The sequence below is a fragment of the Pelodiscus sinensis genome, chromosome 21, assembly GCF_049634645.1.
Source record: "Pelodiscus sinensis isolate JC-2024 chromosome 21, ASM4963464v1, whole genome shotgun sequence".
NCBI lineage: Eukaryota > Metazoa > Chordata > Testudines > Trionychidae > Pelodiscus > Pelodiscus sinensis.
In genome coordinates, this window is record NC_134731.1 from 25,057,592 (window position 1) to 25,079,165 (window position 21,574).

General features: G+C 44.0%; 1 protein-coding gene across 4 annotated transcripts in view; it reads right to left on the reverse strand.

Moving 5' to 3' along the window:
- Window positions 1-19,343, reverse strand: part of SPNS3 (SPNS lysolipid transporter 3, sphingosine-1-phosphate (putative)) — a 112,674-nt gene extending 93,331 nt beyond the window's left edge. For 2 of the 4 annotated variants that reach the window (XR_012896993.1, XM_075904315.1), the window contains exons 1-7: window positions 18,197-19,343; window positions 11,677-11,742; window positions 10,375-10,511; window positions 8,960-9,111; window positions 7,591-7,657; window positions 4,866-5,056; window positions 230-382 (exon numbers count right to left, since the gene is read on the reverse strand). Coding sequence is in view for 2 of the 4 variants with exons in the window: in XM_075904315.1 (XP_075760430.1) it covers window positions 230-382; window positions 4,866-5,056; window positions 7,591-7,657; window positions 8,960-9,111; window positions 10,375-10,511; window positions 11,677-11,742; window positions 18,197-18,422 (992 nt within the window). In the remaining 2 variants the exon portion in view is untranslated. The remainder of the gene's footprint in view (window positions 1-229; window positions 383-4,865; window positions 5,057-7,590; window positions 7,658-8,959; window positions 9,112-10,374; window positions 10,512-11,676; window positions 11,743-18,196) is intronic. The other 2 variants (XR_012896992.1, XM_006136063.4) reach the window with 1 other exon arrangement.
- Window positions 19,344-21,574: the final 2,231 nt, after the last annotated feature.

The following is a 21,574-nucleotide window of genomic DNA, read 5'->3' on the forward strand; positions in this document are numbered from 1 at the left end:
TTGGGTGACCTTGGGCAAGTCAGCTATCTGACTCAGCTTGTCATCGGTAAAATGGAGCAATACATCAGCACTGATGCCTCATCTGCCTTCTCAATAAGTGTTCACAGCCACATCCCATCCTTTGTCTTTAGGAAGAGACATGATAGTCAGTAGCACTGAAAAATCTAGAGTGTTCATACAGGCATTTCCTATGTCCTAGCTGATCTTTTCAAAATGAAGTGCACCTCACCTGTTGGAAGAACTGCATGGCTCCTGAAGGCATGGGGGTACAAGGTCATGGACTAGCTGAGCCCTGTAAAGGAACAATGGCATCCAAAGTCCCAGGGCTCCAGTCACAAAGCTAATGGCTGTCACGCCCAACGAGGACCATATGAAACTTCGGCTGTCAAACCAAAAGAAATATTTATCAGTGCTATGATCAATAGTTTAAACAAACAGGGCATGGGAAGAAAGGGAAAGTCCAGCCTGGGTATCTAGTGTTCTAAGTAATCAATATGAATGGATTGCTTCAGAGAGCTTTCAACAATGTGGATAACTTCCTTATTGATTATGAAGATCGCTTATGGAAAAGATCAAATCTATAGACACACAGACCAGCTTTCACAGTGTTGAAGTCCATCTTTCGTCTCTTGCAGATTCATACAGGATATGAAGGAATGCTTCCCTTACAGCTGGCTGGAAGCAGGGAGAGATGCTGTGTCTATGTAAATATAGTTTGTTCCTGCTTTGCTTAGATTAGTTACATATTCAGTAGATGGAGTGTATTTTGCTCATTGGAATCAACTTAACATGTGACCCAACACCAGCTCCGTTTGTATTCAATGCAGCCATAGAGGAAATATGGTTACCAATGTTTGTAATTTTGTGGAAATACACAAAAGCAGGAAGGACTGTGCTAAACTGTTCCAAAGGAAAGGTGAACAGAAGGAACCTTGCTGAGCAGTGGCTCGACTCTCAGGCTACGTCTAGACTACATAGCTCCATCGACGGAGCCAAGTAAAATAGTTTATTCGGCATAGTCAAAGAAGCGGGGATTTAAATAATCCCCACTTCATTAAAATAAAAATGGCCACCGCACTGTGACGATGATCAGCTGATCCGGCACAGCGCGGCAGTCTAGATGCATCGCAGTTGAAAAAGGAAGCATACCGGAGTTGTCAACAAAGGCTCCCTTTGTTGACCGCGCCGCGTTTAGACTGCCGCGCTGTGCTGGATCAGCTGATCATCGGCACAGAGCAGCAGCCATTTTTATTTTAATGAAGTGGTGATTATTTAAATCCCCACTTCTTTGACTATGCCGAATAAACTATTTTACATGGCTCGGTCGACGGAGCCATGTAGTCTAGATGCAGCCTCAGAGCTCTGTCAGAGCAAGAGGGGATGAGGGAAGGTTATTCTGATCAGGAGGCTACATACTCTCCCTTGCCTGAACTGGTTTGACCTTTTCCCCATACTGTTCAAAGAACAGAGCTAAATAGGCATCATTAAGAGCCTCTTTCCTATGTTAATTGTGTTGGAGTTGTGTTTCTTCTATTCTGCTTGCTAAGAGCTGAAATCCCTGGGAGTTGAAATCCCTTGAGACAGATGGGCAGAAATCACAGCCAAGAGATGGATGGTAGCAGGTAGCTAAAGCAGATGGTGACCAACAGCAGTAGGGCAGCTAGAGAGGTGCAATGAGAGGCTAGCAGGGAGGCAGTGGAGAGCAGTGAGCTAGCGGATAGCAAGTGACCAGCGAAGTGAGTAAGATGCATCTTTACCTCCCCTCATCCAGAATGGGAGGTGAACTCTGCAGATGTACCTCTGAACTCTGGGTCTGCACTAACCAAGGGCAGCAACTGTGAGTGAGATGCAGAGGAGAGTTGGGCATGTGAAGGGGACATTGACATTGCTGGACTTGAGAACAGCAAAGGAAAAGGACACTGCCCAACCTACTTGGGGTAAACCCTGTTTGTGGTGCTTGCCCAAATGAATGCCAAGTTACTTCCCTCCCTTTTATTACAAGTTTCTCTTCTACACTCAGACTCTGTGCTTACAAGTGGGAAAGCATTGCCTCTCAGAGGTGCTCAGGGGCAGTATGTGAATTCCCTAAGTTACTGGGGTGGGGGGCTCGAGCCAGGTCTGTGTTGGAACCCCTACATAGAGAACCTGCACTTGGCTGCTGCTGGTTCCATCTGGCAGAAAGGTCACAATACCAAGATTTCCTGCAGGTAGGCGTTGAACCAAAAAGGACAGTGTTGGAAGGTGGGTGAAAATGCACAGAGTGCACAGAGCTCTGCATACTTCAGGCTGATTTCAAGTCTGTTCTCTTGCCAATGTAAATAAGAATAACAGTTCAAATAGTCCAATAGTTAAGGAAGGAGTTAAGAAGTTAAGTGTTGCTGTATCTAAAAGTATCATGAAAGTATAAATTATTTCGTAACCAGAAAAATTTTCAAGCAGAAGGGTAAGCAATGTAACAAGCTGCCTCTACTGGAAGCAACTAGAACTGTTTAACAGTTTCACAGGCCCAGTGGGACTAACAGAAAGTCTGCTTGAGGGTGAAAGGTCAAGAGGGTAAGGAAGACATCTTAGTGTAAAACAATGGTTCTCAACCTTTCCAGACTACTGTACCCCTTTCAGGAGTCTGATTTGTCTTATGTACCCCAATTTTCATCTCACTTAAAAACTAATTGCTTACAGAAATCAGATATAACACCACAAATGTGTCATAGCACACTACTACTGAAAAGCTGCTTACTTTCTCATTTGGTCTGCGTGAAACTTTAGTTTGTATAAGCTTCACTAATGCTTTCTACGTAACCTGTTGTAAAACTAGGCAAGTATCTAGTTGACTTGATGAATCCCTTGGAAGACCTCTGTGTACTCCAAGTGGCATGAGTATCCCCAGCTGAGAACCACTGCTATAACATACATGTGCTATGAAGACATGTCATAATCCTCCAATAAGCCAGTACCTCAGCTCCCTAAGACACATAGCTCTAGCATTAAGAGATCTCCCTTGATTTATGGTAGTAGGTCCCTTATACTTTGTGAATCAGTTACTAGAAGAAAATAGGTCAAATACATATGTGACTAGTACATGACCCTAGAGTGGCCACAGAGCTGTTACATCACTACTGTTTGAAGTGTGACTGCTGAGAAAAGCTTTGTGTTGCATGCATTGGAACAGGACAAATGTTTGTGGTCTCCCCTGAGGCTATCAAATGAAATATAAAGACAGGATCCCTTTTGGCTCACCTAGACAGCTGTTGTCTACAGACCACAAAACCATGATCTGGGTCTCAAGTGAGATTACTGTGCTAGGTGCATGCAAAGAAAACACCAGTCACCAAGTGAAGGACTCTGGACTAGTATCCAGCCTCCAAGGTGCCAAGATATGATCAAACCTGGTTCCTAAAAAAGCAGAAGAGGGAGTTTGTCCTTAAAATAAAGGGAGCTGATAGGAATACATTTGAAGCCAGATTACAGCGTTAGCCAGGTCTGGGAGAAAGAAACTTTATGCAAGTTGAGAGTGCCACCTAGGGGATAAAGACGACTAGCTTTTCCAGCCTTTTGCCAAAGCTGAAGTGGTTGCTGGTCATCCCAGGATACAGTCACAAATCTAAGTCCTGATCCTGCCAGAGCCGCTGGCTGGTGTCAGAAGGCCCTGCAGCAGGCTATTCAATACATACAAGGCTGCCTGAGAAGTGCTGATCCAACATTCCTTTGGAGACGCACATTCAGAACCAGGAAAAGGAAGTGAAATTAACATGAGCACTTGGGCACAAAGTTCAACAGCACATTGGTCACAGGTAAAGGCACTGCTGAGAGTTATGGAATTTCATGTTCTTAATTTTCCCCTGATTCCAGCCATGTTTTCCTCTAGGAACTTTTCAGAGTTGAGCAAGAGATCTCTGTGGTAAGAGATCCTGAGCCTGGCATTCCCCAAAAGGAGTGGCAAGCATTTACTGCTAGGTGTAGCCCTGCTCAAGTCCCTCCTTGAGGATGTTCAAAAATGTTTATTTTTGTAAATGTGTAACAGCTGAATTTTTAGCATATTTACATGCATGGGGGCAGGTGGGAGCCGGTGCTCGCCTGCCCCTCCCCTGCTGCCTCTGATAGAGAAGCAGCAGCATGGGGGGCAGGTGGCTCCCTGGGGGCCGGCACATGCAGCGAGCCGGCTTCAAAGTTGGCTTCTCATGTGTACCAGCTCCCACCTGCCCTCCACTCCCTGTACTGCTGCCTCCCTATCAAAGGCAGAAGCACAGGGGGGCAGACAGCTCGTGCTCCCCTCAAGCATCTGCTCCCAACGGTAGCCTCCCCCCCCTCCCCCACACACACACTGCTATCTCTCTGGAAGGTGGCAGGGTGGGCAGGCGGCTGTGTGGGAGCTGGCACATGTGGACAGCCAGCTTAAAAGCCTGCTCCCCACACATATAGCCTCCCACCTGTCCCTCCACACTCTGCATGCTACCTCTGAGGGAAGCAGGGAGAGGGGACAGGCAGCTCCATGGAAGCTTAAAAAAAAAGCTGGCTCCCACCTTTCCCCCCCAACCTTGCTGCCTCTGATACCGATGAGCCCAGGCTTATCGATTCATTGTGTAAACAAGTACACACTAACATCCCTCTCTCACATTGTAACAAACATATGCCCAGCAGTAAACACTTGCTGGAGTGGGCCCCTGTTCAGGAAGCTCTTAGGGGAAGGGAGGGCCTTTTGCTCTAATTGCAGAAGGCATTATAGATTCACAAGACGGAACAATTATCTCTGTGATTTTTACATGCCCTACAGCACATAGATGCAGAGGAATATGGCAGTGTTGAATATGGCAACTTTCTGAATGTGGAATTGCTCTGTTGGATTAACAGCCTTTACAGCCACGTACTTCTTGCTGAGCGATTTGATGTCTTCCCGCCAGGTCGTGCAGGCAGTACTCTGGGCACCATGCTCTTTATCTGCTCCCTGAGTTGTACTAGTGATGCTCCAGCCTCCATGTCCCTCAGATGCATGTTGGGTTGGATCAGGGACCAGCAGAATCAGAAGAACCAGTGCTATAACACCCATGCAAGGAGTTATCTGTAGAGACAAAACTGGGGTAAGGTCATGGTCACCCTTCCTCTGATACTGAAGGCCAGTTAATAGCTACAGAAAGTTACAACATTGCTCCTAAAGATTTAAATTGAGGGAGCTCCAGCTGTATGCATCACTTAGACACGATTAGCTCTCCCTTCAGGGGAGAAATCCTTTTGACGATGTTAGTGAAAAGACGCAGAACATTCCCAATATGCATGCTCCTATGCAAAGGCACTACCCCTTTCCCATGATCCTAGACAAAAATATAAGAGGAGTGCTCCCCACAATGCAATAGTGGGAGCTTGAACAAGATCACCACATAATGGATCTACAGCACCTCTGCTGCACCTAGAAAATCATTCACTTCCCCATGCATAGTGTGACAGGTGGGGTCACAGAAGACCGCGCGTAGGGCTGTTTCCCAATGTGATAAAGCCACTGACACTCAGCTTCTTGCTCTTTGGGGCTCCTCACTGCCCTGACCCGCTAGGCCAGTTCTTCTGCTCTCCCCCAGACAAGGCACAGAGATGAGATAACCACCCCCAAAGAGCAATGCAGACACTGAATCTCTTCAACTCTGGGAAAATGCAGTTCAAGGGCACGACATCCAGGAAATGGATCCCCAATGGGATCAAAACCCCAAATAAGTCTTTCACTGTGAGAGTGTCACACCTTGAAAGCTCATTCAGATAAGCCCACTTTAACAATGAAAGGAGGAGGTGCACACTGATTGTTCCCCCCCAGGTAACAATTATTTACACTGGGATTGATAGTAAATAAAAAGTAATTTTATTAAGTACAAACAGTAGGATTTCCTACCTATCACTGGTTGCAAGTGATCAAAGGCATATCAAAGTAAGTTACAGGATTAAAAGAAAAGAAAACGCATAGCTAATACTAATATACCAAAGCTTATTGCAAATTTACCCTAAAACTGTTCTTGTTTCAGGCAAGCCTTCAGGTCAGAGAAGATCTTTTTACTCTAACTGGGATCCGTCTCCTTTGGATATGTCACACCAGCCAAAAACAAAGAGCTTTCCAGCTTCAATAGACATCCTTTTGGGCAGGAATCCTTTGTTATATCTATACACACACTCCTTTCCATGGAAAATCACCTGGTTAAACTGGTATATCAATATAAATTGGTCTGGTCACATGTCTTTCCAGGACCAACCACTGCTCAAACTTAAGAGAGAAAACCAGGCTCTTTACAGGCCATTAAGTTGATCACTCAGTCGTTAAGGTTGCCAGAGCATAGGAAACACCCTTGATGGCTTCATTTGCACGTTTAAAACCATAAACCATTCTATGCCCCACATTTCTAATTTTACATACAAGAATGATATATACACCAAAATAGGATATACAGAGCCAGCTGATTGTGACTTTAAAATTGATAGGTTATATGAGGCATTTTGTCCAAAGCATCTTCAAATTATGTATATTTGTGTCCATAAGACAATTTCACAAAGCATGTGAAACCGCGTCTAGATTGGCCACGGACACTTTTCTGCAAAAAGTGCTTTTGCGGAAAAGCATCCTGCCAATCTAGACGTGCTTTTCCGAAAATGCTTTTAATGGAAAACTTTTCCGTTAAAAGCATTTTCGGAAATTCATGCCAGTCTAGACGTAGCCCCAAGTTCTAGTCCCAGCTATCACTCATTTTCTGTGCAGCCCTAAGTCTAATACCATATCTCTTTGCCCCACAATAAATCTTCCTAGCTCACCTGTGAAGAATAAGTGCTTTCAAGATATGAATTGTCCTACAAGGGCAGAACATCATGGCAATATGGCTAAATGCAAGAACAGGGTTTGTTTCCAGCAGTATTTTTACAAAACTAGTTCATCTTGTAACAATTTCTCTGCAAAATGACATGATTCTATGCCACAGTGATGACCAGGTTAGTTTTTAGGTGCTTTTGAAAAGGCCTGTACGTTCACTATCAGCTGCCCTTCAGTCCACTGTAGCTCTTTCACATGAGTCTTTAACTAAGGAGTGCCTATGAAATTAAGGAGGATACAATGTCCAAAATAAAAATTGACTAGAGTGTGGCTCAGCAGTTCACCCATCCTTGCTTTGAGCACAGTTATAGTTGGGGAACCATAAAACACCATTTGTTCTCCAGAAAGAGTTCCATTAAATAGTGACAGAGGGTAGCCAAGTTAGTCTATAACTGGAAAAACTTAAAAAACAACCAATAGTCTAGCAGCACCTTGAACAAAACAGGTAGATGGTGTCATGGGCTTTTGTGGGTACAACCCACTTCTTCAGATGAAATATTAAATGGCGAGTTCATGTAAGAAAGGAGGGCTTTAATGCAATGTTCCAGGACGGCAATTCTCTTCTCTGGTGATAACTATGTTCCCTTCCATTCATTCTTGCATTTTATCTTTTAAAAACCCTTTTAACATTCTTATTGAAAAACCATCAGAGAAGTCCCTGCATATAGGATTGACATTCTAGTGACACAAAGCCAAACAGGTTCAGTCAAAGCCGGGATTTTACAAAGAGTGGATCAGTGAGAGAAAAGACTCACCCTAAATGCCCAGTGCCAATGGCCGACAGCCTGTGTTACACCAGATGCCAGAACATAACCAAAACCACTGTAAGAGAGAAAATGTGAGGTCAACATTTCATTAGTTTCCCTTAGTGCAACAAGACTCTCCAAGACTCAGCAAGGGTAGGATTTGTACTGAGAGGAGCACAGATGAGCATTTTTGCAGTCATTTCCTAGCAGTGAGGCCTATTTAATTGCAGTTCTCAGGTAAACTAGTTGGGTATAGAAATTGTAACCTGTTCAGAGCAGGTCTGAGATAAGAATATCTAAGCCACATTGTCATTAGTATTTATACAAGTATGCTGATGCTATAAAAAGGGTACTGATTTTTCACAGTATAGACATACTCTGCATTGTCCTTATTGCTGAATCCCAGATGATCAGCCTACCTTTCCTGCAGACAACAGATTTGGAGAGCAGTGAGAGACTGGCCGTCACCCAGCAGCCCCACACAAAATGTTAAGATTGGGGAGAAGCAATCCAACTCCGTTGCACTATCCTAGAAAAGGGTTTCCCAGGTCCATGAAGGCACAGAAGCAATGTGATGATGACTTTGGCTTGCCAGCCCTTCCCTCCATGAAGGTAATGGGAAATGGGAAAGGTGGGGAGATAGTGGCTAAGCTAAGAAAGAGGGTAAGGAAGAGTATTATTCGGCATATCAGATAGAAGGTACATTTCACCTGGGAGTACACATTTATTCTCTGTAATTACTCCTAAGCATCCAAATCCAGGCAGCCCACACACAGGTTCACTGCAAGACCCTGCTAGTGTAAATCATATAAATTAAGTTCTGTGATGGTTCCTTCCTTTAGCTTTAGCTGGGAGCCTGAGTGCTAATCCTGACTGCCACTAACACACTGTAGGACTCTAGACAGCTTATCTAAGAAACCAATGTTTTCCCCACTCTCAGAGCATTTTTTTTAATAAACAAAGTAAGCCACATCTTCAGTACTTTAGTCTTTCTATTGTGCAGAGCTATTTGAAAAGTGCAAATGGGAAGTTTTTCATGGGAAATGTTTAAAATCCCACCCTCCCTGACAATAAAGAGCTTTTGGTATTTCAGAAAAATTCTGCTTTTCATTTTACTTTTGTTTTATTTAAAAATCAATGTTTCCCACAAGAAAAAAAATTGGTGAAAAAAAAACATTTTTATTTGAAAAGGTAAAGATGAAAAAATGTAACCCCCTCAATGTAAGTGTACCAAACAAGCATTACACCCCACCATAAAAACCTTCGTCTAAGACACAAATCAATATGGCTTAGTCAAGGCAAGGCTCAAAGTATTCTGTGTTGTAGTTCTGTCTAGCAAGTGTTCCACAAAGTGCCAGTTATTGGTGAGCAGACAAACCTTCCAACCGGGATGAAGATATAGAAGACAGACAACATACAGGTCCTTTGGTCCCCCTCAGACAGGTCTGCAATGATCGTAGGTGCAATGGTGGAGTAACTGGAAGTGCCGATGCCAACAAATGCTCGTGAAACGAAGAATATCCAGGGATACTGGGGACAAAAGAGACATTAAGATCCAAAAATGGATGGAGGATGGAGACAGGCTGTTCACAGTAGTGACGGATGGCAGAACAAGGAACAGTGGCCTCAAGTTACAGCGGGGGAGGTCTAGGTTGGATATTAGGAAAAACTATTTCACTAGGAGGGTGGTGAATCTCCAACCCTAGAGGTTTTTAAGTCTCAGCTTGACAAAGCCCTGGCTGGGTTGATTGAGTTGGGATTGGTCCTGCCTTGGGCAGGGGGCTGGACTTGATGATCTCCCGAGGTCTCTTCCAGCTCTATGATTCTATGAAAAACCACATTCGAACTAGAAGATACCTTTTAACAAAACATGTTTCTCGTGGGATGGGAGTTTAATGCCTGGTCTCCACTATGGAGGTAAGCCACTCTAAGTTATGCTAGTTACATTAGGCAACTTAAGCCAGCATAGTTTAGATCAGTGTTTCTGAACCAGTGGTACGAGTACCTTTAGGGGTACACGAGAGAAGTCTGAGGGTACGTCAACACAACTGATATTTGGAGAATTTTTGTTTTAAGTTTTACATCACTTTATTATTTTTGTACTTTTTACACCCAAAAATTTCATCACCCATCTGGCTATGATTAAGTTGTTTAAACAAATGTGTTGCAATGATAGAAAAAAAATGTGTGTGTCTGAAAACTGTAGGTACTGGGGGTACTTATAATTTTTTTAAAGGGGTACTTTATAAAAAAAAGGTTGAGAAATACTGGTTTAGATTGACTTCCAGCAGTGTCTAAACTGTGCTATGTCAATGGGAGACATTCTCCTGCCAGCATAGGTTTCCTCCGCTCACAGAGTGCTCTCTTCTCCCACACTTGAAACTCCTCCCACCACAATGCTATGCTTTTCAAGCTTCCTTCTGCAGCACCATGTGGTGAATTCTCCAGTGTCACTGGGCATGGTCAGTAGTTCTGCAGATTCACCAGCCAATTCCCTACACTCTAATGCACGTGGGTCAGCAAGAGGGCACGGACCCAGCTAAGAGTACTATGGCAGCAGCTGTGGAATCGTTTCACTGGTGCTCAGGCCTAGAAGGGACAGGATGTCATTTGCTATGGAGATTTCCCACACAACGCGCTTCCATTTACTCATGTTTCAGGGAATAAGATCCAGGGTGCTGCCTGAAAGCTGTTGCAAAGTATAACATGATCAGAACAAAAGTTCCATGAGTCACTGCAAGACTCAGGCAGCTGATTTCTAAAAGTAACATTCCAAGTAAGCAAGTGACATACCGATTCAGTGACGAATGAGCTGCCTAATGTTGCACCTGACCAGAGGAAGATACCAACACTGAGGATGATTTTCCTGTTGTACCGGTCACCAAGGTATCCAAAGAAAGGCGCAGACAGCAGAAAACCAAAGATGAAGACTGCAAAAGCAAGAGCAGTGACAATGCAGGCCACTTTATTCTTACGCCTGTCTTCCCTCTTCAGAAAGGGATACTATGTACTATTTATTAGGTTGAATGCCCAATTTTGAGGTTGCAGAAGTGCAATCCATGAGTTGAGAGCTCTGTGCCATCCCTCTAGATTGAAACACTTTACATCTTTATATCCCTGGCTCCTCTCCAGTTACAAAATTGTTGGGTTTATTAATTTTGTCTTAGGCTATGGCTTTTCTAGATAGCAAAATTTACAGAGAGAGATGAGCAAGACAATGAATAGTAAAATACATGTTTAAAACAATAAACTGGATAAAATGTGTTACTAAGTTACTTTTTTAGATACATACCTAAGTACTTCAATAGACCATAAAGGGACACTGAAAATACAGCCCAAGGTTGTACCTTAGTGACATCTCCCTGGCTTTCCTTGGAAACCCTTCAGATGCTGCAGCTACCAACCCAGCTTACCAGTTCATATCACCATCTAGAATGGACAGGTTATTCCCAAAGCATGATCTAAAAGTGGGCAGCGCCCTTCAATACTATTGAATTCAGTGGAAGAGTTCTAATTCTGGAACTGATTGTTTTATAGGGTCTGAAAAGTACTCAACAGTTAAAAGTAAACCAAGAAATTACACACAATGAGCACTTTATGTAGAACTTTCATTCCTGCCAATTACTTTATGAAAAAAAAAATGCTATTTGACTGGTTAGCCTTCTCTATTCATATCCTGGAGTCAATGGAGTCGACTAAGTTAGAATTTTACCTAGTATGTTCAGGGCTGGAAGCAAATATCTTCCCCAATGGCAAACGCAAGGAAAATGTGTATACGCAGAATTGTATTGTTCAAGGTGAAAGTTAGCTGAGAAATCAAGGTTAGCTCCCCCGCATCCCTCCAGTTCTTATGGTTAAGTGCCATAGAAACTTTAGTGACCACAGTCAAGGACTTTCTTTATTCTTGGAAGATGACTTTCAGTCTTGTATTTTTTAGCAAACTGATTAAACATTGTAAAGATCAAACCAAAATCAACAGGATAATGGGGAACTGGAAAAAATAAGGAACAAGGAAGAACTAGACTGCATTTTAGAGACAGAAAACATGCATTTGGAGCATGCTAAGCTGCCCCCAGTAGTGTGACATTTCCTTACCGGTGTGCAGGAAGCCTGCCCAACCATCACTGATTTTGAAGTACGTCTTTATATCTAACAGCACCCCTGCAACAAAGAGAAAAGTCATAATTATGCAGCTATAGCAGAGTGTATCATTCCTCAGTAGTTGCCATTTTACTCACTTACTCACCTGAAGACTCACTGCAAGGCAAGGGGTCGCATAGAGGTGGTGAGTTTGACCTATTAATTTTCATGAGAGCTGCAATCTTTAAAATGAAGTGTCATCTTTTAAACCTACAATAGCATCTTGTATACATTAATAAACTAGTTATTGTGAAGTTTCCATCAATTAGTTCAGACAATTCTGATTCATCTTACTATGGAGATCTTGCAAGACTCATCTCAGACAGAATGTCCACTATAGTTTCTAAAGAATCATGTGTGTGCATAGTGATGTATCGATAGTTTACAATTTCAAGTTTGGAGGGATCGACTGGGAAACAGAATAGAGGCGAGTTTTACCCATGAAAGCTGGGGCTCGTGCAGCCCATTAGAGAACAGGGCTAACAGTCAGGTGACCTCCTCTGGTCAGGCAAAACTCTGTGGTTTGGGACCACTCAGATCCTGAGGGTTATAGACGAGGGAGGTCCCACCTGTTCATAATTTTTCAGTAGGAACCAAGTTAGAAAGTACTGATCCTAACCCCCAGAAACTGGATTACAAACAAGAGGCAAAATTCAAATGAATGTAATTATCAACACCTGAAGAAACATTTGATGGATTCTATTGTCTCTTTTCCACTCATATAATTAGATTCACACAGACAAAAGGTCTCGTATGGTTGAGGGTCTGAGCAAACCAGAACATATTGTGAAAAGTATAGGTTGAGCTTCTACGGTCCGGCACTCACTGATCTGACAACATCCCAGGTATGGCATGATTTTAGTTAGCCGAATGTCCACTTATGGGTGTGGCCGAGTATCCTGCAATATCCTGTAGTCCAGTGTTTCTCAACCAGTGGTATGAGTACCCTTAGGGGTACTCGAGAGAAGTCTGGGGGGGTACGTCAGCACAACTGAAATTTGGAGAAAACTGAACTTTTGTTTTAAATTTTACAGTGCTTTATAATTCTTGTACTTTTTACGCTCAAAAATTTTATCACCCACCCGGTTACAATTAAGTTTTTTAAATGAATGTGTTGCAATGGTAGAAAAAAATTATGTGTGTCTGAAAACGATAGGTACTGGGGGGTACTTTTAAAAAAAAACGGGGTACTTATAATTTTTTTTAAAGGGGTACTTTATAAAAAGAGGTTGAGAAATACTGCTGTAATCCCATAAAGTTTATTTACAGACGCCATTCCTGTTCTGGCTCTCAGTGTTCTGTGCTATTCCTTAGCTCTAATTTACCCCAAATGTCTTCAAAGAGCCCAACAAGTAATGGAAATGTTGGTAATGCCTCCAAGCGTAAACATGGTTTATAAGCTTTATTTACTTATTTCTTTGTGCCAATACAATAACATTGTGTAATAACACTACCATTTCATTAAGAAGAGAGCTGATGAGCTTTGGTTAGGCATAGGCTTATATAAGGAGTATCAGTACAGTTATATATTACTAAGCCACATTACAAACATTTTCCATTGACTTGCCTCAGCAAAATAAAAAGAAAAAGAGACCCACCTGCTACGATATTGACTTCCCTTGGTTCAACAAATTCTCTGGTCCGGCACCCATCAAGTCCCAAGGGTGCTGGACTAGACAGGTTCAACCTGTAGCAGTAAGAACATAACACCACCCCCTAGGTGGGTCCTGGGACACCTGGGGCTGCTCCCTGTGAGGGCTAGGGGAGTCTTGGGGGGCCTCTGGCTGTGCCATGGGTGGCAAGGCCTGGGTCAGGGAGAGCCGCGTGGTCAGGGTGCTGCTCTCAGGCCGGCTTCCTGCCAAAAGGTTTGGCCAGGGTGCCTGCAGCTTTAAGAGGGGCCAGGAGACAGAAACTATAGAGTTGTGATTACTGTGGATGGAGTGTCTACCAGGGCACCTGTGTTATTTCTTGGAGGCCTCTTCTTTTGAAATAAATCCCTCCTCCCTGTCCACACATGCATTTTTTTTTGAAAGAGCTCTTTCAGAAAAAGGCTTCTCTCTCATAGAAAGAGGATTACCAATGCTGGAAAAACCCCTCTGTTCTTTCGCTTTTCTTGTGGAAGAACACGATTGCAGTGTGGACGTAATTAAAGTTTTGTCGGAAAAACAACCATTTTTTCCAACAAAACTCTGCAGTGTAGACATACCCAGAGTTATTTCTAAGATTAATTCAAACCCCAGCAGCCAAAGTCTATTAAACGTCACTGGGAGGCCCACTGCCATTGGCTGTGTAGATATACCTTCTATTTAAGGATTCTGACATCCAAAGAGATAGAAGAGTCAAAAAGGAAGGTAGTTGATGCAAGAATTTTGCAATACAGTTTGACTTCAAGCCAGTGTACAGGATATTGCTATACTTCATAAATAGTAATTTTAAACTGGTAAACAAAGGGGATATGTAACACTGTGGGTATGTCTACACTACAGAGTTAATTCAAAATAACAGCAGTTATTTTTAATTAACTGTAATTAACTGAAATTAATTCAAAATAGTGGAGCCCTTATTTCGAATTAAGTAAACCTCATTCTATGAGGAATAACACCTAATTCGAAATAGCTAATTCAAAATAAGTGCCGTGTAGACACTTAATTCGAAATAGGGAGCCTCCAGCCCTTCCCAGGGAGCCCTGGTGGCCACTCTGGACACAACCAGGAAAACTTACTCTCCTCTCCCCCAGCCCCGGAGCCATTAAAGGGGTAGACTCTGGTGCCTGTGCCAGCTCCAATCCTGCCAACCCAGAGCCAGCAGTGGCCACTGGGGCCCCTGATCCAGTGGCCTCAAAACATGATCCAGCAAGCCACTGGCAGCCAGCCCTCCACCGCTCCTCAGGAACAGTCTGCCAGCTCCCAGGAGCCTGACAGGGGCTGGAGAAGGTGGGCGCCTTCCTGGTCCAGGGTGGAGATCATGGACCTTATTCAGGTTTGGGGGGGATGCCCCCAACTTCCATGATCTCAGCCCTAGACGGAGGAACACGGCCATCTATGGTAGGATAGCTGCCAGCCTGGCCACCAAAGGCCACATGCCAACCCAGGAGCAGGTTTGAATGAAAGTCAGGTTGGTCCAGCGAGACCCCCAAACCTGAGCCCTGAGCTTCCCCTCCCCCTTCTTCCCCTTCCAGCTCCCTCCTCCTAGGTTTCCCCCTTCCCTCTCCCACCCTCTGTCTTCCCCTCTCACACCTCCTTTTCCCAGTCTCCCCAGAGGCTCATCCCCCACCTAGTTTTGTTCAATAAACCCAGTTTCTATTTTTGAACATAAGTGTCTTTTATTTGACATCAGGAAGGGGAGCTAGGGAAGGGTAAGTGGAAGGACATGAGGGAGGAATGGGGCATGAGCCCCCGGTGAGGAGGACCGGGGAGGCTCTGAGGGCTCCTTGTGGTGGACGCTCTACCTCAGGGCTTCCTGGACCCTAAGAGCCCCCCGATGCACCCCCCGGATGGCAGCCTGCAGCAAGTGCAGCCAGGCTGATAGCACCAACTCCACGAGATGCACTGGCGTGCCCAGGGGCAGCTCTAGCTCCATGTGGCCGAGTGCTGTGGTGTTCTGAGTGTGGGCACTCAGGGCACTCCAAGACAGGACTGCTTTGCTGTCCCTCATCGAGGTAGACAAGCAAGTGGGGAACCCTGAAAACTGTCTGTCCGGGGTGGGGGTAGGGTCCCTTTAAGCATGGAGCTCAGTTAGCCTCAGGCAGCAGCCCCACACACTCAAGTCCTAACCTGATGCCCTGCCGGCACTGGTTCCGGCCAGCCTTAACTTCGGTTCGGGATCCACTCAGTGTGGATGCGCTATTTCAAAATAGTTTTTGTGTATAGATGTGTTATTTCGAATTAGCTTAATTCGAATGAACTATTTCGAATTAAGTTAATTCAAAATAGTGCTGTAGTGTAGACATACCCTGTGAATTGAAACATTATCAGTTAATTCTTATCTTATGGTTAGGATACAGAACTGATATGTCTAACCCAATCTCTGTTATGGCGTTCCTCTGTCATCTTAGTCGTGTTAAATTGTGCCTCAGTCTCTTTAATTATTAAGCTGGGGTGCCATCATTGACTTCATGGGGAGGTGCAAAACTTCACTAAACCATGCAAAGAACTTACACATCATAATGGAAGGAGCAAAAGCAGCCCAGTAGTAGCAATAAGCTGAATGACAATCATCATGGCTTTGCATACCTAGCTTCTGTCAAATTAATTTTACAGGAAACCAACGACTTCCGACCACCCGAGCTCCAACCCTCCGCACTTACAACCATTTTTGTAAGTGCGGAAGGGGCCGAAAACCCCTGACTTACATCATCGGCCCGCACAGCGCCTGTTGTAAATAAGGGTTCGAGTTACAACACCCCCACTTGCGATGCTTCCCTGGGAACCAATCGCATCGCAAGCTGGGAGCTGCCTGTATTAACAACCAACATTTTCTCTGTATGTACTCTTCCTCCTTCTCCCCTGTCCATCTCCCATTTGGCTCCTAGCTGAGGGTCAATTATGTGCTGCCTAAGCAAAATAAACAGTAAAACAGTCAAAGTTCCCATGAACGATTTGTGGCATTAACTGACTTGTTACTTCATTCAGCTCATATACCTATTTCTGGCTGAAAAGAAATTATGTTCATTTCTCCAATTAGGGGGGAACAAGTTTGAACACAGATACAGTGTACAGCCCCAGTACCTCAACATTGCTAAGACTGTGGGATTAAGTCTATGGCAATATAGTTTCATTTCAGTGCACAAAATAACTCTTGTTCCTGTTCAGAGCAGTCAGGCATTTATTTAAGTCTAGACTGACTGATCTAACCCTCAAAGACATTGTCAAACAAGAAACTCAGGATTGCGGCGTTAAATTTGCTGTTTTATGAATAAAACGTGTGTTTGCTAGATAGCAAGACTGTGGAAATTCCAGTCTTTGTGCCCAATCAGAAACCAAATAAACACCAGCAAGCAGCCTGGGAAACCCATCACAAGTTTCCATTCTTGCCTCCATGTTTAGAGTAAGAGAAAGGTTTGCAGGTGAGGAAGGGTGTGTCTACACAGCAAAGTTATTTCGGAATATTTCGGCCGATATTCCACAATAACTATGTGAGCACCTACAACAGCAATTCCGTTTTTTTAAATAGTTTCAAAAAAACAGACGGCTTCTTCCGAAATCTGTAAACCTCATTCTACGAGGAATAATGCCTCTTCCAAAATAGCTATTTCTAAATAAAGCGTGGGTAGACGCTCCACTGATGCTATTTCGAAATAGCCCCTCACCAGGGCCATTCTAAGTTATTCCTCTCCAGTGCCCCCTGGGGATCTAAATCGAGATAGCACATCTACATTAGGGAAGCCTGCCTCAGACTAATTTTGAGGCTTCCCTGCACTGTGGACACTCTATTTTTCAATAAGCTATTTTAGAATAACTATTCCGGAATAGTTTATTTCTAAATAAGCGTGCAGTGTAGATATACCTGAAGGGAGAGAAGTAGAAATAGAGTTTTGAATCTAGACAGGATGAAATCTCACAAACCACAATTCATCTGAAGAACCATGGCTTTCTCGCTACTTTCTAGATATCCAAATTGCAACAAAGCTCCACTAGAAGCAGTGCTTTTAATCGTGGTTCCCACTCATGCCTTCAGAAAAGTCATCCTCCTAAGTCAGCATGATCTTATTCAGAGAATTATTTGTGATTCTGGAGGAAATGCAATGAAGAATGAGTCTCCTCTAGCCTCAGCCCCTCATAAAGGTACGTGAAACTTCTGCCTGCAAAAAAATCACAGAGTTTCCATTGGGCCTGAAAATCAAGCCACCCTTTCCCTAACAAAATTTTAGCCAAAAGAATACTAGTTTTGATTTTAATCCCGTCCACAGGAGAAGAATCAAGGATGATCTCATCATTAGTCCTTATACAAACAAGGCTCACTAGTCCCAATGGGAGCTTTGTTTAAAACAAGCAAAGAGGGCATTAATCTCCCACTCACTTCCCTAGGGCAGAAGGGAGAAAAACCTCCTAGGGATAGATGTGGCAAGTTGCTGTCTACAGCTCCACAAAAGCATCTTTGTCAAAGTTCTGCAAAGTTGTTATATAGAACCAAACCAGTTATTCTTTATACTGTACCTGGGTTCCATTTATAAATGGTTGCAGGGTTAATAAATGATTAATGCATGTTATATACATGTTACACACATGACTAGTTGTAGATTGCTTAAGTCTATCAACCTTTAACAATTATTAAAAATATAAATGGCATCTTGACAGGAAATGTGACCAGCAAACCAAAGCAAAGACATGATCAGTATTAAACAGTCCGTGCTTCTGAATGATTTACTATTTTTACACTAATAAACAACTTTAAGCCAGATGTTTCCTTGTTAACTGTGGAGTGAACAGTTACTGACAACTATAGTTTGTTCTTTCTAAGAGAAGAAAAGTCTTACCTGCTACAATGAACCAATCCATGTAGTTGAGTAAGTTAATATAGCACAGCACACCAACTGCTAGATAAGATCTTTTTGCTGAAATGTTTCCTGGCGTCTTTAAGAACTGAGCAGTTGTTGTAGTTGGTTCAGTAGCTCCATAATTCTGGGAGCCAGAGGGCTGCTGGGATTGCAGGCCGGTGAACTCATTCATTCCACTGGATTCCTCTGGCACAGAGTTCTGCATGATCTACTGTGCATAAAGGCACCTTGGGTTTCAAAGCCTTGCCTGAGTGCATTAAGTGAAGTCTCAATTTTGCAATCAAGTTATGAGGAACTTGACACAGGGTAGTCATTTCCTGAAATGAAGATCCACCCACAAGGCTAGCCACTAGCACTGACAATTAACGTTTCCCATGGTAGAGATCGGCAGGAAAAGAGGATCCAACCCTGCCACTTTTGTAGAGAAATTTAAGCTGTGAAATACGTTACATGGCACTCAAGGTAAGAGAGGATAAAATAATACACTGGGCAAAAAGAAAAAAGGACTAAAGAATTCTGTGAAGGCCTCAAAGTTTAGGTAAGCAGAGAAGATCTTAATGATAATCTTTTCCAGATTATAGGACTCAATAAGATTCTTCAGAGCCAAAGATGGTAATTTTGACAGAGGAGTCAAGGAGGTGAGACAAGATGTCTAGAGTACTAGCCTAGAATTCAGGGAAAGCTAGCTACAAGTCTTTGCTCTACTATAAAACCTCTACAATCTGGACTTCTCTTGCCTGGCAACATCCATGGTCCAGCATCTGTGGATGCTTCACAGATAGCAGCAGAGGGGCTGGCATTCATTACCTCATCCAGTACCAAGCAGGTTCAACCTATGCAGACTTCCTGGGTAAGTTTTGTCAAGTCATGAAGTCTCTGGCTCCATTCTCATCTGTAGCAAGGAGATAACAGCACGGACTTCCTCAGAAGAGTGTTGCAAGGATAAATACATTACAAGATCTTGATGTTCTGATACTATGATGATGCAGGTCACTACCTCAGATATTGGTACCAGACTCCACATAACTCAAGACTGAAGGAAAGTAGATAATTATTTCATCTACCCACAGAATCTCAGCATGTTTTACTATAGGGATTCTTGCTCACAGAAACTGAACAAAAGCTTCAGAGGAGTAGCTGAGTTAGTCTGTAACCGGAAAAACTTAAAAGACAACAAATAGTCTAGCAGCACCTTAAAGACAAACAAAACATGTAGACGGTATCATGAGCTTTCGTGGGCACAACCCACTTATGTACCCACAAAAGCTCATGATACCATCTACATGTTTTGTTTTCTTTAAGGTGCTGCTAGAAATTGAACAGTTTAGCATATTATGTAAAAGGGGAGGGATAAAGAAGGAACTTTCTCCTCTCCTTGCATATTGCCAAAGAGATGACAAATTTCATTTCAAGACTGAGTACTGAAATGGGTTCTGAGAGGATTAGGCAGGCATTAGTATCACCATCTTCTTCTAATCAGGCAGCGCACCATGGTCTTTCCAATTTTTGTTTAGGCTTAATTTTAGTCTCACAAATTCAAAATGAAATAAATACAGCAGTAAAAAGAAATGAAAATTATAGTGCAGGAGTATCTGTGATATTGCAATTCCCTGTGAAGCTTCTGGCCACAGATACTTGAGTACTGCAGGACACAAGAGTCAGTGGCCTGTTTACTAAACTAAATCCAAGTTATGAATTGTTTGTGATGTAGTCAAGCGTAGTTCTAGGATAAATGGGAAGAGGAGGACCACAAGGACACCCATTTTCTTCATAACGCAGGCTGCCCACCATTGATTGAGAGTATGTCTACACTACAGAGTATTTTCAGAAAAACAGCCATTTTTCCGACAAAACTTGAGGAACATCCACACTGCAATTGTCTTCTTCTGCAAGAAGATCAAAAGAACGGAGGGGTTTTTCTGGCATTGGTAATCCTCATTCTACGAGGAAGAAGTCTTGTTGCCAAAGAGCTCTTTCTGAAAAAGGTGTGTGTGGACGGGGAAGAGGGAGTTCTTTCAGAAGAAGAGGAAAGAGGAAAAAGCACAGATGCCCTGGTGGCCATTCCGTCCATTACAATCACAGCTTACATGCAAGAGAGCATCCATTCAGTGTGGACGCTCTCTTTCGAAAAAGCAGATCACTTTTTCGAATCAATTTTGCAGTGTGGACACTCCCTTTCGGGAAGAAGTTTTTTCGGAAGATCTCTTCCGAACAAAGCTTCTTCCGAAAGAAGCCTGCAGTCTAGACGTAGCCATAGATGGACCTGTGCTGGCACCAAGTCATCCTCAGCAGCAAAGCAAAGGGGGACATGTTGCCAGGGACCCACATTTGGCAGCAGTTGCCCCAAGGTCCACTAGAATGATCACCATGGAGCAGCTAATAGTCACCCTCCTGCTGCCTAATCGCTCCTCCCAGCCTGTTTTGATTTGGCTGGATCAGCCTGAAGGACAGAATGTCTTCTCAGAAAATTCAGGCTCAGCTGCAGATCAACCTAAACTAAAGGCCAAGGATCAAAAACAGATACAGTTTCTGGTGGTTTGTAGTAAAGAGCAGATAGCTACAATAAGTGAAGAAAATATACAGGCACTCTCCTGAGTTACGAGCATCTGCACATACAAACAAAAGCTCACCTGCAGCCTCAGCAGGGAGCAGGCAAGCAGCACAAGTGCTGGCTGGAGGACTTCGGATGAGCAGAGGGAGGTCACGCAGCCAGTAGCTGGAGAGAAGCAGCACTTTGAAGAGGAAACTGCTGTTTCCCTCCAGCTGCTAGCTGCATGGCCACCCCCTGCTCCTCTGGAGTACTCTGGCTCACACTCGCACTGCTCGCCACTTCCTGGTAATGCGGGCTAGGTGAAAGCTGGGAGGGGGAGGCAGGGAGGGAATGGGGCTGGCTGCAGGAGCTGGCACAGAGCCCAGGGAGGAGAGGAGGTGCAGCTGGAGGATAGCCAGAAGTCCCCTTCAGAATCTCCGTGTCACGAGTCCGTACTCGTAATTTATGCAAATCACCCTTTTATTTAGTCATACACTCCCCCACACCCCCAGTCCCCGAATAGTCCAGAGCCAAACTACTGGCAGATCGCCCTGTGTCCAGCCACCTGCCGTGACTGGACTCCGTGGGTTGCCTCCGGACGGCGGAGAGGGGGGCCCGGGCCCACGCACTCTCCCGGGCCCCAGCCCAGGGCCCTGATGCAGGGACCTAAGCTCCCTCCTGTAGCAAACGGGGGTGTTGCTCCTAAACACGTTTGCTCGTGGGCTACACGACCCCGCCCTGGGCCACTGCTCAGCTCTGCCGCCCAGACTCGGGTTGTGGGTGCCTAGTGCACTCGTCGCGCCCCCGCCCTTGGGTTCCCCTGCACC